The 18,200-nt window shown below is 34.7% G+C and overlaps 1 protein-coding gene across 8 annotated transcripts in view; it reads left to right on the top strand.

Annotated features, from left to right (window-relative positions):
- Positions 1 to 18,200, top strand: part of APC (APC regulator of Wnt signaling pathway) — a 146,835-nt gene that overhangs the window by 65,698 nt on the left and 62,937 nt on the right. For all 8 annotated transcript variants that reach the window (XM_037032170.1, XM_037032175.1, XM_037032176.1 and 5 more), the window contains exons 4-6: positions 219 to 420; positions 5,022 to 5,130; positions 7,343 to 7,456. In XM_037032170.1, the coding sequence (XP_036888065.1) occupies positions 219 to 420; positions 5,022 to 5,130; positions 7,343 to 7,456 (425 nt within the window). The remainder of the gene's footprint in view (positions 1 to 218; positions 421 to 5,021; positions 5,131 to 7,342; positions 7,457 to 18,200) is intronic.

Genomic DNA, 18,200 nt, shown 5'->3' on the forward strand with positions numbered 1-18,200 from the left:
CTGCTTCCTGCATGAATTGGCTGATCAATAGCTGTCATATTTAGCATTCCTATAGACTTTATGTAATATACATATAAATAAAGTATTTTCAATTATATTATAAAATGGATTAAAATTGAGTGCTAAATATGAACCTAAATTTTTACTTTTAAAATAATCTAATCCATTAGACTACTTAAAACAGTTGCTATATTAAAACATGTCTCAATTTTTTTTAGAGCTTAATTTAGATAGCAGTAATTTCCCTGGAGTAAAACTACGGTCAAAAATGTCCCTCCGTTCTTACGGGAGCCGGGAAGGATCTGTATCCAGTCGCTCGGGAGAGTGCAGCCCTGTTCCTATGGGCTCATTTCCAAGAAGAGGGTTTGTAAATGGAGGCAGAGAAAACACCGGTTATTTAGAGGAACTTGAGAAAGAGAGGTAACTTTTTTCATTAAGTAGTAACATTAAACATTAACTTGTATGCTCCAGTTTTTGCTGTTATTTTGTAATACAAGGTACGAATTACAAAGCGTGTATGATGGGTGACCACTAACACTTAGGAAACATTTTGCATTTATTAACTCAAAGATGGTATGTGACTGTCCTTAAACTAAATCTAAAACTTTAAAGGGGGCAGTTTCTTGGGATTGTGGGACTTCTGTTTTTTCACTTAGATACTATGAATGCTCTGCACATTGGGTCCTACATATGATCACAGTTTCTGTAGTTAAAAATACTTAATTGCATTTCTGGTTATCTTTTGAACTATAGTATAAAGTGACTGTTTCCAATATGGAAGGCCTATTACAAGTGCCACAAATGAAACATTTCTTAAATTATCTATTTCCATGTTGAAAAACATTGCTTGACACATGGAATGAGTCCTGGTTTCTCACAGCTTGTGTATTCTCTTCCTGCAGTTAAAATTATCTCATTGCAAACATCATAATATACATCATTATCAAGAACTTTATCAAATATTCATGTCTCCTAAAAGATTATAAATTCTCCAATGAAACCTTGTTGAGTGAAGGTTGAAATGAATGAAACCTTACCTTTATATTTTTTAAACTTTTATTAGACATTATGTTAACAGGTATAAGTGTTACATTCTAGCTCTGGAACCTTGGTCAAGTCTGAATTTTGGTGTCATTTTCTTCTATGAAACAGGGATGTGATTTTACCTTGTAGAGTTGTGAAAGTTGAATGTTAACATGTGAGAAATCCCCAGCATGTCTCACTAAGAAGCAAAAGACCTTTTATTACTTTCTCTCTAGTTTTAGGTATGTTCATCTATAAAAATAGGGGTAATCATCTGGACCAGTAGTGTTAAGCTTTCTTTCATCTGTGGAGTTCACATAAGTCTATTTTGTACCTTGAACCTGGACTTTTTTTTTCTCTGACATGTAGGAAATACTATGCTGAAAAATAGGAAACTAATTAGGGCCCACGGTCTTTCATTTCTTTGTCCCCTTTGAGCTCTGTGAAGAGGCAAACAGTATTAAGTGAGCATACTGACTTTCCTAGGAACTTTGCTGCATGTAGATAAAGTTCTGATTTTATTGAGAGAGAGAGGGAGGGAGGGAAGGAGGAAGAGAGAGAGGGGAGAGAGTATTTGCATGTGTAGATCTGATACATCTTGTGTCCTTTCAGTTCCCACTATGTTGGAGGGAAGAAAATTGAGACCTTGCTTATTTGACAATATCTTTATTTTGCTCTCACACTTGATTGGTGGTTGGTCTAGGTCTAAATCCAAACTCATTTTCCTCTCATCATTGTTGCAGATGAGAAATTTGATATCCACCCGATTCTTACTCCTTTATAGGCAACCATTTTTCCTCTTGGAAGCTTTTACAATGCCTTGGTGTTTGCGTTGTCTTATTCATCATGTTGGATACTAGTGTGCTATTTTTATCTGAATTTTGGGGTTTTTTAGTTTTTGGAAATTCTGTTATTTCTTTGATAATGTTCTCCCCTTAGTTTTTTTTCTATTCTTTCACTATAGACATCCCTTAAGTCATAGATTAATTCTCTCTCTCTCTCTCTTTCTGTATTTCACAAGATAAGTGCTAGTAAGTAGTAAAACCAGGATTCAAACCCGGGTCTGTACCGCTACAAGCTTTTTGAATCTGTTTTCCAGTCTGTAGAATGAGATTTTTAAATCTATAGATTTTTTAAAAGTCCTTAGCACTGTGTCTTGTATAGACGGCATTCAATAAGTGCTTCTTACTGTCATATCAGCCATTAACTTACTCAACAAATATTTGCTAAATACCCAACACATATGTGCCATGCTTTTCTAGGTGACTGTGCGTTAGCTAGAGGACTAAGACATGAGGTTTATGTAAAGAAGCATTTTTAAAGATGACTATTGATAACCACTAAATAAGCCATCAGTGTTCTAAACCCTAAAGACCTATCTGCTTCTGGGTCTAGACCTAGTTTCATTCCTGAGCCTTAATCACTGCTCTGTGAGTTACAAGGTCAACTGCTGTCATTTAGCCACTTGTTACTGTTTTGGATGAAGACATTATAGCCTTGGCTTTTCCGGAATATTTTTTTACAGTTTGATTTTAAACTTTATGGTAACAACTTGTCCCTGTTTTCCCTAACTTCCCACTCACTCCACCAGAGTAATCGGAGGATCACCATCCCTCTCTCTCTTTTCCCCACTTTAGTCCTGATGGGTCCTGCAGGTCCTCACCAAGGAAAGCTGAAAAATGGAATCATATCTTTCCTTTATGCTGGTTTGGTGCTCAGCTTTTGAAAGGGACGCAGACTTTCTACAGTGCTTTTTCCTGCTTTTGTTGTTAGGAAGGGAAGGAAGCAGCAGCTTCTCCTTAGTCCACATTCCCCCAAGGTTGTTACTTTGTAAGCAGGGGCTTACTTCCCTGAAGTGCACTCCCTCACAGTCAAGGTTACCATGTCAAAATGAAGACTTATTTCTTATTTTAAAAATTGCTTCTCAAGGGAAGGGAATCTTAGAAAGAATAGAACCTTCTACATACATGCATACACATTTTTCCAAGAAATTATAATCTGACAGGATTTTAAAGTAACTATCCTAGTGGGGAACATCCGAGCAAACTCCAGAAGCTGTAATGGAAAATATCCACAAATCTGACCACGAGAATTTCAGAAAAATCTAACATGGCAAAATATTGTAAACAAAGTTAAAAGATAAGTGATAAGCTGAGAAATTATTTTGTAACCCACATAACTAAGTGTGGTATTACTCTTAACACAGAAGAGGTTCATATGAAAAAGTCAGAGACAAGAAGATACAAATCGTTATTTAAAAAATGTTTACCTTCAATCATACTAACAGAAGACCAATTAAAACCAATGTGATAGACTGTTTTGGGAGGAAAAACAACCTAGATTTACAACAGTAAAAAAGTTTGATAATACATTTACATTGGTGAAGGTAATAGGTGCATAAATAACATCTAATAAGTGTAATCTGTTATAAATTTACATACCCTAGAATTTGCCTTACATACATGCTTGCACATGTGTGACATGAAGTTATGTGTAAGGATATGCCATGCACCATTCTTTATAGTAGCAAAAGGTTGGAACGGTCCTAAATGCCCTCTAATACAGAACTGGCGATGGATTCAAGAGTACTATGGAATGTATGCAATACTATGCCCCTGGACTAAAATACACAGAACCCGTATGTTCTGATATAAAATTATCTCTAAGGTAGATTTTTAGCGAAAAATAAGTTATGGGACAACACATGTGGAACTACTTATGTTTAAGAATATACATATATCGCCCTGGCTGGTGTAGCTCAGTGGATTGAGCACAGGCTGTTAACCAAAGAGTCCAGGTTTGATTCCCAGTCAGGGCACATGCCTAGGTTGCAGGCCAGGTCCTCAGTGGGGGTCATGTGAGAGGCAGCCACACATTGATGTTTCTCTCTCTCTCTTTCTCCCTCCCTTCCCCTCTCTAAAAATAAATAAATAAAATCTAAAAAAAAGAATATACATATATCCTTGCGATTTTATAAAACATTTCTGGAAATATACACGAGCAAATAGTAATGGTGGTAGCTTTGGGAAAGAGCCACTTGAAAAGGGGGTCATATACTTTTGTGGGGGGGGTTAGATTTATTTGTTTGTTTGTTTGTTTGTTTATAGAGGGGAAGGGAGGAAGAAAGAGGGAGAGGGAAACAAACAACGATGTGTGAGAGAATCATAGACTGCCTGCCTCTCACGCACCCTGAAGTGGGGACCTAGTCCACAATTCAGGCATGTGTCCTGACCGGGAATTGAATTGATTTACAGGATAGTGCCCAACCCACTGAGCTATACCAGTCAGGGCAAAAGGTCATACACTTTATCTGTCAACTGAGTTTTTTCTCAGTAACACTCTTATTTTGCATTTCTGTTTATAATGATCAGATGGACTACCTTGATATAGATTGTTACTGAGGAAAACATTGATTGGGTAGTTGAGAAGTTACATAAATTCATCTTCATATTCCAAACTAAGAAAAATTTTGTTTCCCTTAGAATAACTTCCTCTTATTGCATAGTGACAGTATATTTTTCATTATTTTGGCTGCTGAAAAGCAAAAAAACTTCATCTGTGTCCAGTGCAGTAGCTTCTAATACTCTAGGCTTCTTTTCTGCACAACTACTACTTTTCTTTTCTCCTCTGTTATATCTTCTCTTCTTGTATTAACTTGGTTTTGTCATATATGTACTTTTTACTATAAACCACCATCATGTTCTTAGACTGTAAATGAATGTAAAGACAATACTTTTGGTGAAGTGTAAATATTCTAGTAAGGTTGTTTTAGTCTCTCATTTAGCTGAAAAAGTTAAAAAAAATCTTTTTAATATTCAACTTTAAATGATTGTATTATTAAGTCCCATCCTCAAAAATCCAAAATCAATGTTTTCCATTTATTCATTAGTATTAATACTATAGCTTAAAGAGAGAACTTCACAGTAACAGTAATAATAATTGTTTTTATATGTTCTATATTAATATTGTGTGACCTTTTAACCTTTTTTTAAAAACAGATCATTACTTCTTGCTGATCTTGACAAAGAAGAAAAGGAAAAAGACTGGTATTATGCTCAACTTCAGAATCTCACTAAAAGAATAGATAGTCTTCCTTTAACTGAAAATGTAAGTAATTTGGCAATATGACTTATTTTAGACTTTTAATAACTTGATTTTTAAGTACCTAAATTATATATTAAAAGTCTATGATAATTGCATGTATAGTTATGTGTAAACTAAAATATGCTTTATCTAATTTTAAATATATAGTAGTTAATGAATTTTGTTTATAAAGATGATAAAACTTCATTGTGCTCAAGCTCCTAGTTAAGAAAATCTAAATTTGAATCCTAAAGGACACAGGATTCAGCTCTGTAAGTGGTGTTTTATTCTGTGTATATTGAACTGCCAAACATACTCTGTAGAAGTGTTTCTCACCATCTGTCTGTTTTTTGAACCATACTACAGGAATTATGCCAGATAGGTTTTGAATAAAAGTATCTTTGAAGATGTGTAACTAGAATATAACCTTATGTGTAACCCTAGTCCTATTTCAGTTATTATACTAGCTGTTGCAGGGACCTTAGAACTTTTTGCATGTGCTAAAATTTTTCTGTTTTGCAGAATTAACTATAAAAGAGAATTTAATGTTATTCAGCCTCTTCCTCCCCACCCAACTTCATGTTGACTATCTTAATTCATGGGAGTGGCACATATAAGAATATTTCTGAAATATATTAATAATTTCAAATAAGACTATATTTCAACTATTCATAAATATTTTTGTAATTAAAAAATACTTGTAATTTTTAAATTCTATATATACTTAGAATATATCTTCCTCTTAGCTTGGATTTTTCACGTTCTAGTAGTACTTTTGAGGGAATATAATGAAAACAAAAACAGAAAGAAGAAAAAGTTTTTCCAAAACATGTAGTTAGCCAGGTTTCCTGAGTGGGCATTGTCTGGCAGGAGCTACAACTAGAAACTTAAGTGCTTAGTCAGTCCCCTGGGACAGTCTTTAAGGCTATGAGAGGGAGAGAGAAGATGCCCCTTTCTCAGAGTGTTTTTAACACTTTCCTGGGAATTAAGGAGACACACATAGTGAAAAGACAGTTATTGGAGGGTTGTTAGCAAACAAGGATTAGGAACTCAGGAAGGTTTGGTGGGATTTTCGTTCTTATAAGCAAGAATACCAAAGTATAGTTGTTCATAATTCACTTTGGTAATTAGAACGTACAAAATTTAGAGGCCAGCTGTCTGCATGTAGTCAGGTTCAGGAAGGGTCTCAGATCTATGTGACAACTCGGGCAATTAGCTAATATCATGTAAGATATTATTATGGGTAATTTGGCACCATTAGCCAATTTAAATTGCTTGCATTTTATAAATTTTTTAAAAATTTTACAAATTCTGTAAGGTGAATCCTTCACCTTACAGAATGCTATTCTGAGTCAGATGAGTCGCACGCAGCTTTCTGTCGGGCATAAAAAGCATGAAAAACCTATAGTACTTCCTTATTCTCCTCATATAGTATATTAAATTACCTATTTCATTTAATCATATTTTAGCCTTTATTACCTCTTGGGCTATGTGTTTATAAAGTTTCATTACTTTGGTTTTTCATCTTTTTGAATGCCTGATTGTTATCATAGTGCCTGAAATTTTAATTATAGGGTCAATAAATTATTACATGAATAAACATTCTTTGAAGAAGTACTGCTTTTATTTATTTCATTTTGCTTCACTTTTAGATTTTACCAAAAAGTTTATGATTTAAAAGTTTAAGTCGTCCTCATGATTTATAAATATTGATACTAGATAAAAGCTTTTTCTTATCCCATTTTCTTCATTTTAAAAATGGAGTTCTCTCTGTTTAGTCTGCATATCTATGATAATCCTTACCTTAAGTTGAGGTATAAACTTGAGGATGATGCATCTGTTTTTTTATTTTTCTGTGTGGTCCACATTAATATGCTAGCTTTGAATAATTAAAAGTACTACCTCTTCAGTGAAGAAGAATCATAAGGGAACTTAAGATAGGCTTACTGGACCAATTATGTATATTAAGTGAAATAGTACATTTTAATTAAAGACATTTGTGACTATGGGCTGTAAAAATGTTTCAATTTTGCATTTCACATCTGGGACCCAGACTGAGCCTAGCACCTCAAACCTAAGTTTTAGGGCTCCTTGGAGTAAAATATAATTTTCTTATGCACCATAACTTATACATGTTTGCTTGTTCATTTTCTTGGCATTTATGTGCCTTTTTTGGTTTTACTGATAAACACACAAACATAAGATATTAACATTTTAATTTTATTTGTGGTTTCAGTTTTCCTTACAAACAGATATGACCAGAAGGCAATTGGAATATGAAGCAAGGCAAATTAGAGTTGCAATGGAAGAACAGCTAGGAACGTGCCAAGATATGGAAAAACGAGCACAGGTAACTGATTTATTGTTAAATTAGAATCGGCACCAGCTGAACTATTCATGTGTCTTCACTTTGGCACGATTTCAAAATAAGAATAAGATATCATGGCTGTTGGGCGACATAACCAGTGTTCATGTAATTCTGCCTCTACTGTATTTCATTTTCCTGATACTGTTCTGCTTTGCCTTGTAATTGTAGGAGGGAAAGAGTTACATGCTAATCATCTGAGAGCTGATAGCCAGCTCTAGTTCTCCTTTGAAATGTTTACTTCTTGTAATCTAGGTGCATGTAATAATACTCACAATACTGCTTTTCAAGTTGTACGCTTAAAAAAAGGGGTGGAGACCTCATTCAAAGCAGTAGGATAAAAACATGTGAAGAGAACATTGGGAAACATGAAACGAGTTGGAGAGAGAAGACTTCCATATTTCTACCTTCACCTAAAGTCAAGAAAGAATGATAGCTGGCTTTGTTATTTGTTAAGCATTTCTATATATTGAATTTAGACCTTTGATGTTCACACAAGTATATTACTAATATTTTTAAGCCCTGAAGAGGCTTTGCTGATTGCCTTGTCTATTTCTTTCCCTTTTTTTTAATAAGAGAAAGTTTATTTAGGAAGTCACGGAGGTAGAAAAAGTGAGCCAGCTGAGCTTTGTGGGCTCAGGAAACAAGTTACAGAGGCCAAAGAAGGACAGGCCCTTGGAGCTCAGGTGAAAGAAAGGGAAAGGCAGTGTATCTGGGGAAAGAGGAGGCAGAAAAGTGAGGGTGTGCTCCAGCAAGAGAAAGAGCACATGCTGAGTCCTCCGTCCTGAGGGTTTTTATCTGCTTTCTTTGTTTTGTTTTGTTTTGTTTGTACTGATTTTATTATTTTTCACTACCATTTAGTCCCCTTATACCTCCCTCCCCTCAGCAATCACCACACAGTTGTCCATGTCCATGAGTCCTTTTTCCTTTTTGCTCCATCCCTCTGCCCTCTAACCTCCACTCCCTTAGCTGTCATCTGCTCTCCATCTATGAGTCTGTCTCTGTTCTGCCTGTTGGTTCAGTTTGTTCATTAGATTCCACATGAGTGAAATCATATGTATTTGTCTTTCTCTGATAGACTTATTTCACTTAGCATAATGTTCTCCAGGTTTATCCATACTGTCTTAAAGGGTAAAATTTTCTTCTTTTTACGGTCAAGTAGTATTCCATTGTGTAAATATCCTCTAGTTGTTTTATCCACTCATGTACTGATGGACACTTGGGTTGCTTCCATATCTTGGCAATTGTAAATAATGCTGCAGTGAACATAGGGGTGCTTAAGTTTTTTTAAATGAGTGTCTTGGGTTCCTTTGGATATATTCCCAGAAGTGGGATTATTGGGTTAAAAGGCAGATTCATTTTTAATTTTTAAGTATTTTTATTGATTATGCTATTACATAATCCTTTTTCCCAATTTTCCTCCCTTATTCTCCCTCCACCCTGCACCTCGCAACCCTCCAGCATTCCCCCTTTGAGTTCATGTCCATGGGTTGAACATATAACTTCTTTGAGTTCTTTGTTTCCTGTACCATTTTTATTTCTCCCCGTTTATTTTATGCCTACTAATTATGCTTCTTCTTCCCTGTACCTTTTTCCCCCTATTTCTCCCTTCCCCTTCCCCACAGAAAACCCTCCATGTGGTGTGTGTTTTTCTGAATCTGTTACTGTTCTAGTTGTTTTTCTTTTCTTTTAGGTTCATTTGTTGATAGTTGTGAGTTTGCTGTCATTTTATTGTTCATATTTTTTATCTTCTTTTTCTTAGATAAGTCCCTATAACATTTCATATAATAATGGCTTGGTGATGATGAACTCTTTTAGCTTGACCTTATCTGGGAAGCAGTTTATCTGCCCTTCCATTCTAAATGAAAACTTTGCTGGATAAAGTAATCTTGGATGTAGTAGGTCCTTGCCTTTCATGACTTGGAATACTTCTTTCCAGCCCCTTCTTCCCTGTAAAGTTTCTTTTGAGAAATCAGCTGACAGTCTTCTGGGCACTTCCTTGTAGGTAACTGTTTCCTTTCCTCTTGCTGCCTTTAGGATTCTCTCTTTATCTTTAATCTTGGGTAACTTAACGATGTTGTGCCTTGGTGTGTTCCTCCTTGGGTACAACCTTTTTGGGACACTCTGGGCTTCCTGGACTTGCTGAAAGTCTATTTCCTTTGCCAGGTTGGGGAAGTTTTTCTTCATTATATTTTCATATGAGTTTTCAGTTTCTTGCTCTTGTTCTTCTCTTTCTGGCATCCCTATAATTTGGATATTGGAATATTTCAGGTTGTCCCAAATGTTCATAAGTCTCTCTTCACTTTTTTGAATTCTTGTTTCTTCATTCTTTTCTGGTTGGATGTTTGCCTTTTTCCTTTTGTTCCAAAGAGTTGCTTTGAGTCCTGGTTTCCTTCCTATCACTGATGGTTCCCTGAATATTTTTCTTTATTTCATTTTGGGTATCTTTCATGTGTTTTTTAAAAATTTTTTGACCAAGCTCAATCAGTTCCATGAGCATTTTGATTACCTGGGTTTTAAATTCTCCGCCAGATAGATTGGCTGGCTATCTCCTCATTGCTTAGCTCTCTTTCTAGAGTTTTTCTCTGTTCTTTCATTTGGGCCATATTTCTTTGTTTGGGGCACCTGGTAAGTTGTAAGGAGGCAGGGCCTTAGGTATTCACCCGGACAGGGCAACCCTCCTTGCTGTGCTGTGGGGCTGCCTGGGGGGGAGGGGCCATAGAGGGAACAGTGCAGCTCCCCTGCTCGTCTCTAGCGCACTTTCCAATGGGTCTCTTGGACTCTCATGTGAGACTGGGAGTTTCTCCCACCTAGGCAACCATCATACTCCACAGTCAACTCTGAGTCTTAGTTTGCCTTCAGCCAGCCCCACCCACAGGGTCTGCCACCTTGCCACGGGTTCTTACAGGTGTAGTTGTTCTGGTTGACTTTTTCTTTAATTGCTTGGCTCTTGGAGTTCCATGCAGTTTGATTTTCTGACATTTCTGGTTGTTTATTGATTTTTAATTGGTTGTTATCTTTCTTTGGGTTGTGCAAGGAAGCAAAGGCCTCCATCTTTGCTGGAACTCCCATTATTAATTTTTTGAGGTATCTCTGTACTGCTTTCCACAGTGGCTGCACCAATCTTCACTCTGACCAAGTGTGCAAAAGGGTTCCCCTTTCCCTACATTTATTGATAAGAGCCAGTCTGCTCTTGTGTAAGGTGATATATCATTGTATTTTTAATTTGCATTTCTCTGATGATTAGTGACATTGAGTATCTTTTCATATGTCTATTGGCTGTATGTATGTTCTCTTTGGAGAAGTGTCTATTCAGGTCCTTTGCCTGTTTTTTAATTGGGTTGCTCATTTTTTTAGTGTTGAGTTTTGTAAGTTCCTTATAAATTTTGGATATTAACCCCTTATCAGATGTATCTGCGAATATATTTTCCCATTCTGTGGATTGTCTTTTTATTTTGTTGATGTTTTCCTTTGCTGTACAAACCTTTTTAGTTTGATGTAGTCTCATTTTTTTTCCTTTCGATTCTCTCTCCTGGGGACATCTATTCCATAAAATATCACCATGAGCAATGTTTGAGATTTTCCTATGTTTTCTTCTATGATTTTTATGGTTTCAGGTTTAACAGTTAAGTCTTTGATCCATCTTCAGTTTATTCTTGTGTGGTATAAGAAGATAATCTAGTTTCATTTTTCCACATGTATCTATCCAATTTTCCCAACACCACTTATTGAATAAACTGTCTTTAGCCCATTGTATGTGCTTGCTTCTTCTGATGAGTATTAACTCACTGTAAAAATGTGGGTTGATTTCTGGGCTCTCTCTTTTGTTCCATTAATCTTTGTGTCTGTTTTTATGCCAGTACCATGCTGTTTTGATTACTATGGCCTTATAGTATAGTATTAGGTAGCATGATTCCTCTAACTTTGTTCTCTTTTGCAGAATCACTGTTACTATGTAGGGCCTTCTGTGGTTCCATATTAATTTTTGAAGTATTTATTGTAGAAATATGTCATTGGAATCTTGATAGGAATTTCATTGAATTTATAGATTGCTTCCCGTAGTATGGACATTTTAATGATGTTATTTCTTCCTATCTGTGAACATGGTATGTGCTTCCACTTACTTGTATCTTCTCCAGTGTCTTACAGATTTCTGAGTAGAAGTCTTTTATATCCTTGGTTAGGTTTATTTATAGGTATTTCATTCTTTTTTTAGCAGTTGGGAATAAAATTGTTTTCTTAATTTCTTTTTCTGCTAATTCATCATTGGCATATAAAAATGCACGTGATTTCTGGGTATTAATTTTGTATCCTGCTACTTTGCTGAATTCATTTGTCAGTTCTAGTTCTTTCTTGGTGGAATCTTTGGGGTTTTCTATGTGCAGTATTATATAATCTGCAAATGAAAGTTTTACTTCTTCCTTTCAAATTTGAATACCTTTTATCCTTGTTCTTGTCTAATTGCTGTGGCTTGGACTTCCAGTACTATGTTGAATAAGAGAGGTGAATGTGGACATTCCTGTCTTATTCCCAATCTTAAAGGGAATGCTTGTATTTTTTGCCCATTGAGTACGATGCTGGCAGTGAGTTTGCCATATATGGCCTATATTATGTTTAGTTACTTTCCCTGTAATCCCACTTTGCTGAGAGTTACTGTGAATGAGTGCTATATTTTGCCCAAACATTTTTTCTGCATCTGTTGATGTGGTCTTGTGTTTTTTATCCTTCATTTTGTTTATGTGATTAATCACATGTATTGATTTGCAAATGTTATACCAACCTTGCATTCTCAAAGTAAATCCCACTTGATCTTTTGTGTATGATTTTTGTGATGTGTTGTCATGTTCAGTTTGCTAATATTTTGTTGAGGATTTTGGCATCTGTTCATCAGGGATACAGGCCTAGAGTTTTCTTTCTTTGTAGTGTCTTTATCTGGTTTTGAAATTAGGATAATGCTGGCCGCATGAAATGAGTTTGGGAGCCTTCCCTCTTCTTGAATTTTATGCAATAGTCTGTGAAGGATAGGTGTTAGTTCTTCTCAGAACATTTGGTAAAATTCACCTGTGAAGCCGTCTGGTCCAAGACTTTGGTTAGTGGGGAGTTTTTTTTATTACTGCTTCAATTTTATTAGGTGTAATCTGACTATTCAGATTCTCTGATTTTCCCTGATTTATTTTTGGAAGATTGTATGTTTCTGGGAATTTATCCATTTTGTTCAGGTTGTCCAGTCTTTTGGCATATGAGTGTTCATAATATTTTCTTATGATCCTTTGTGGTTTCTTTGGTGTCAGTTGTTATTTCTCTTCTTTCTTTTCTCATTTTATTTATTTGGGCCCTCTTTTTGTTTTTGATGAGTCTGGTTAAAGATCTATCAATCTTGTTTATCTTTTCAAAGAACCACTCTTGGAATCATTGATGTTTTATGTCATTTTTAATACTCTTTCATTTATTTCTGCTCTGATCTTTATTATTTTCTTCGTTCTATTCACTTTGGGCTTTGTTTGTTGTTCCTTTAAGTGTGGAGTTAGATTGTTTTATTTGAGCTTGTCCTTGTTTTTTGAGATAGGCCTATAATGCTATAAATGCTCTTAGGATTGCTTTCCCAGTGTCCCACAGATTTTGGGTTGTTGTGTCCTCATCCTCAAGGTATCTTTTGATTTCTTCCTTGATCTTGTTGTTGACCCACTCATTGTTTAATAATATGTTGTTTAGCTTCCATGTCTTTGTGTGTTTTTCAGTTTCTTCTTGTGATTAATTCCTAGTTTCATAGTATTGTAGACAGAGAAGATACTTGATATGATTTCATGTCTTTAGATTATTGAGATTTGTTTTGTGTCCTAACATGTGATCTGTCCTAGAAAATGTTATGTGTACACTTGAAAAGTATGTATATTTTGCTGCTTTGTGGTGAAATGCTCTGAAAATATCAATTAAATCCATTTGATGTAATGTGTTATTTAAGGCTGCTCTCTCCTTGTTGATTTTCTGTCTGGAAGTTCTATCCATTGAAGTCATAGTTGGGGGGTGTTAAAACCCCCAACTGTAACTGTATTTCTGTCACTCTCTCCCTTCATGTCTACCAAGAATTGCTTTACATATTTAGGTGCTCCTATTTGGGGTGCATGAAAGTTTATTAGGGTTATAGCCTCCTGATGGATTGTTCCCTTTATCATTATGTAGTGTCTTTCTGTGTCTCTTACTATATATAGCCTTGTTTTGAAAGTCTACTATGTCGGATATAAGTATTCCTACCCCAGCTTTTTATTTTCCTTTCCATTTGCATGAAATATCTCTTTCTGTCCCTTTAATTTTAGTCTGTGTGTATCTTTCAATCTGAGATGGTCCCTTGGAGGCAGCATATGTATGTGTCTTGTTTTCTTATTCATTCAGCTACCCCATGTCTTTTGTTATTTGTAAATGAACCAAAAAATATTTAAACTAAGAGAAAATTAAGTAAGGTGACTGGAGTCATTACACAAATTAATAGCTTTTCTCTAGCAGCAATAGCTACCAGTTAAAAATGGAAATGTTCACATTAACAGGAAACCTTAAAATGCCTAGAAAGGACCCACATGAAAAATATAAAATTATTAAAGGACATAAAACATGACCTTAAAAATAGAGAAGCCTCAGATGGTAACTAGATTTACTGTGGTGATCATTTCACAGGTACGAATACTGAGTCACTATGTTGCATACCTGAAACTAATATGCTGTTAAAATTTAATTATACCCCAGCCCTGGCTGGTGTAGCTCAGTGGATTGAGTGCGGGCCTGCGAACCAGAGGATCGCAGTTCGATTCCCAGTCAGGGCACATGCCTGGGTTGCAGGCTGGTTCCCTGCAGGCCAACTCCCAGCAGGGGATGCAAGAAAGGCAACCATACATTGATGTTTCTCTCCCTCTCCTTCCCCTCTAAAGATAAATAAATAAATAAAAATCTTTAAAAAAAAATTTAATTATACCCCAGTTTTTTAAAAAAAAGATGGAGAAGCCTGGCCCTAGCCAGTGTGGCTTAGCTGATTGGAGTATCATCCTGTAAACTGAAAGGTTACAGGTTCAATTGCTGATCAGGACACATGCCTAGGTTGTGGGTTCAGTCCCCCGTCAGGGTGCATTCAATACGTAACTGATCAATGTTTCTCTCCTTCTCTCTTTCCCTCCTTTCCCCCCTTTCCCCACTGTCTAAAAAAATTAATAAGCATGTCCTCAGGTAAGGATAAAAAAAGAGAGAGACAAGCCTGGATGAGAATTAGTATTCTTAAAATGTCTGTATCTTTAAAATTAATATATAAATATAATATAGTTCTAGTTATAGTGTAAATAATTTATTGGAACTTTGGGAAATGATTGTAAGGTTTATAATGTAAGAATTTCCAAAAATGTTTTAAAAAGTAATAATAATGAGTGGGGATTTACCATTTGTTAAAAACTATTGTAAAGATGTATCAATAATCAGTGTGATAGCAAAGGAATATACATAGGCAAGTGGAGGGGAATAGGGAGAAGAAAGATGCAAGAATATATTGAATCTCTATTTGATAAAAGTTAAATTATATATTTGGGGTAAAATGGTAAATAATAATACAACTAACTAACAACCTATTTGGAAGGAGAGAAATTCAGTTACATCCATACCTCACATCTATATTTCAGGTGGATTAAGACTATACTTTCAGGGATCATTTCTATAGTTTGTTATATTACAGGTGGATTAAATATCTAAATGTGAAAAATAATCTAAAATTAATAGAGGAAAATATAAGATAAAAGAGGCTTTCTTAGCTATTTGGAATAGGAATGGAAGCTCAAAAACAATGAAGGTGTAAAATGAATTTATTTTATAAAATTTTTAAACATCCTGCAGAAGATAAGGGAAAATATTTGTAGCACATAAAGGGAAAATGGTTAATATTCCTAAAATTTAAGAATTTATACAAGTTAATAAGAAAAAGACAATTCTGTTTTTTTAATGAGCATAGGATATAATCTTTCAATTTATTGAAAAGAAAGTACAAGCGACTAGTAAAATATACAAATGACTGGTAAACATTTTAGGGAAACTGGAAACAAATCCACTCTTGCTCATGCCTATGTGTAGTTGTTAGTCTCTAGCTACTTCTGTTAATAGTTAGATTATTTATTTACTTACTACTTTATTTGTTCAACACATATTTAGGCACCTATTACAATAGTCCCTACTCTCCTGTTGACATGGAAGCAAAGGTTGGAAAAATATATATTGAGTTAATAGAGCTTATTTCTGGTAAGTGAGGGTTGGTAGGGTGAAGATTACTGACACTTCTATGTTTTCATAATTTTTTATAATTATATGAATAATGTAATTTTGATGGAAATTTAAGTGGTTTATAATTTTTCACTGTTAACTAGCATAACCATCCTTATTCATATGTTGTAAATATGTGCAAAAGTTTCAGTAGGTCAAGAATCAACAGTCTTTTTCTTAAAGAGCCAGATAGTAAATATTTTAGACATTGTGGGCCATTAGTCTCTGCCACAACTCTGCCTTTTAGCAAGGAAGAACCATAGATGACAATATGTAAACAAATGGACTTGGCTGTGTGACAGTTAAACTTAATTTACAAAAAGGGATGGCTGGCCTCTGCTCTAGAGTGTATACCTAAAAGCTTAATTGCTGGCTCTTAGGTATGAGTATTTTGAACTAATGTTTGGCAAATGCACCCAAAATGACTTTATCGATTAGTATGTGAGAATTCCTTTTTCTTCTGCATGTCTTCTTTAGTACTGTGTCGAACTTTATAATAACAACTATTGGGCAATGAAAATCTGTCTTGTAATTTAGTTTATACTTCCTTGTATACTACCAAAGTTGAATATCTTCTCATATATTTATTTGAATTTTGGATTTTCTTTCTGATCATATCCTACCATCTTCTCTTATGTTATGTCTTATTCTTAAATATTTAAGAGATATTTTAGTATCTTCTTAATACTAATCTGTTATAGATAATATATATCACAGCCTTTCCCTGCCAAACCTGGTATCAGTTCTAGCTTCATGATAAAAATTAATTTTTATTATAAAGCTAAATGAATTACAGTGGATTGAGCACAGGCCTGCAAACCAGAGGATCACGGTTCGATTCCCAGTCAGGGTACATGCCTGGGTTGCGGGCTGGTTCCCTGCAGGCCAACTCCCAGCAGGGGACGCAGGAAAGGCAACCATACATTGATGTTTCTCTCCCTCTCTCCTTCCCCTCTAAAGATAGATAGATAGATAGATAGATAGATAGATAAATAAAATCTTTAAAAAATAAAAAGCTAAATGAATTATATTGCCATATTTGTGCTATAACCTATTTATACATCTTTTTCTGTACTGAAGTCATAAAAGTACCCTCCTGTAATTTCTAATAGTTTTAATGTTTTATTTTTACAAGTAGGTCTTTAATTCATCTCAAATTTGCTTTTATATACAATTTGGAGGTAAGGATCTAATTATATACATATATATACATTTTAAAATGTATATAGTTATTTAATTTAAAATATTTTATATAAATTATATTAATTTAAATAACACCATTTACTATTTAAATGTATTGTTAATGACTAATATATAACATTCACATATGCATATTTTATTACATATGCATATATATGTATATCTGTACATATATACAGAATATGCATATTTATGTTGTTGGCTAAATGTCTCATTATCATTTATTGGATACTCCATTATTTCTGCATTGATTAGTAATGCAATCTCTGGCATATGCCAGGTTGATTTTTTTTCTGGATAATTCTGGACTTTATTACTATATTCTGGATATTTCTGGACTGTATTTTATTAGTCTAGTTTAGTTTCTCTGTGCCTACACTGGTACCATGTTTGTTTTATTTGCTCTAGAATTGCAAATCTTGATACCTGGGAGGGTGAGTTCTTCTAATTTTTGTTTGTTAAAATGTGGTTTTACTCTGTCTCCCATTTGAAATTTTTTCTCATTACTCTCCCAGTTGAGATTTTGTATCAGCTTGTCTTAATTCAAAGGAAATCCTTTTGGGCTTTTGAATAGAATTACATTGAATTTAAAATTAATTTGAGGAGAATTTATCTTTACAATATTGAGCCTTCTTGCTTGAAAGGATGAACTAAAACCAGACCTCCTGGCTTTTAATCTAATGTTAGACTTGTAAACTTACCAGCACTGTGATCTTGGGTAAACTCTTTGCCTCGGTTTTCTCATCATTAAATTACAGATAATGATAAGCTTTGACCAGGTGGCTCAGTTAGTTGGAGCCTCATCTTGTACACCAAGAGGTTGTGGATTCAATCCCTGGTCAGGGCACATACCTAGGCTGTGGATTCGGTCCCCGGTTGGGTGTGTACAGGAGACAGCCTGTCAGTGTTTCTCACATTGATGTGTTTCTCTCTCCCCTCTGCCTTCCTCTCTAAGATCAATAAACATATTCTCACATGAGGATTCATTCAGAAAGTTTTAAAAAATATAGATAATGATAAACTGTAAAATGTAAGGATTAAGTGATTTAATGCATATGAAGGCACTTAGAATCTTGTACATAATTAACACACCATAAATATTAGGTATTATTATTTTTATGTCTGTTAATTTAGGTCTTAAACTATGTACTTCAGTAAAGTTTTGTAATATTCTTCATAAAAAGATTTATCCATAGATATATTATAGTTTCCATTGCTGTTGTGAATGGGATTTTCTTTAATT

This window comes from Sturnira hondurensis, unplaced genomic scaffold (genome assembly GCF_014824575.4).
Source record: "Sturnira hondurensis isolate 20B ecotype Veracruz unplaced genomic scaffold, ASM1482457v3 Scaffold0021354, whole genome shotgun sequence".
Taxonomy (NCBI): Eukaryota; Metazoa; Chordata; class Mammalia; order Chiroptera; family Phyllostomidae; genus Sturnira; species Sturnira hondurensis.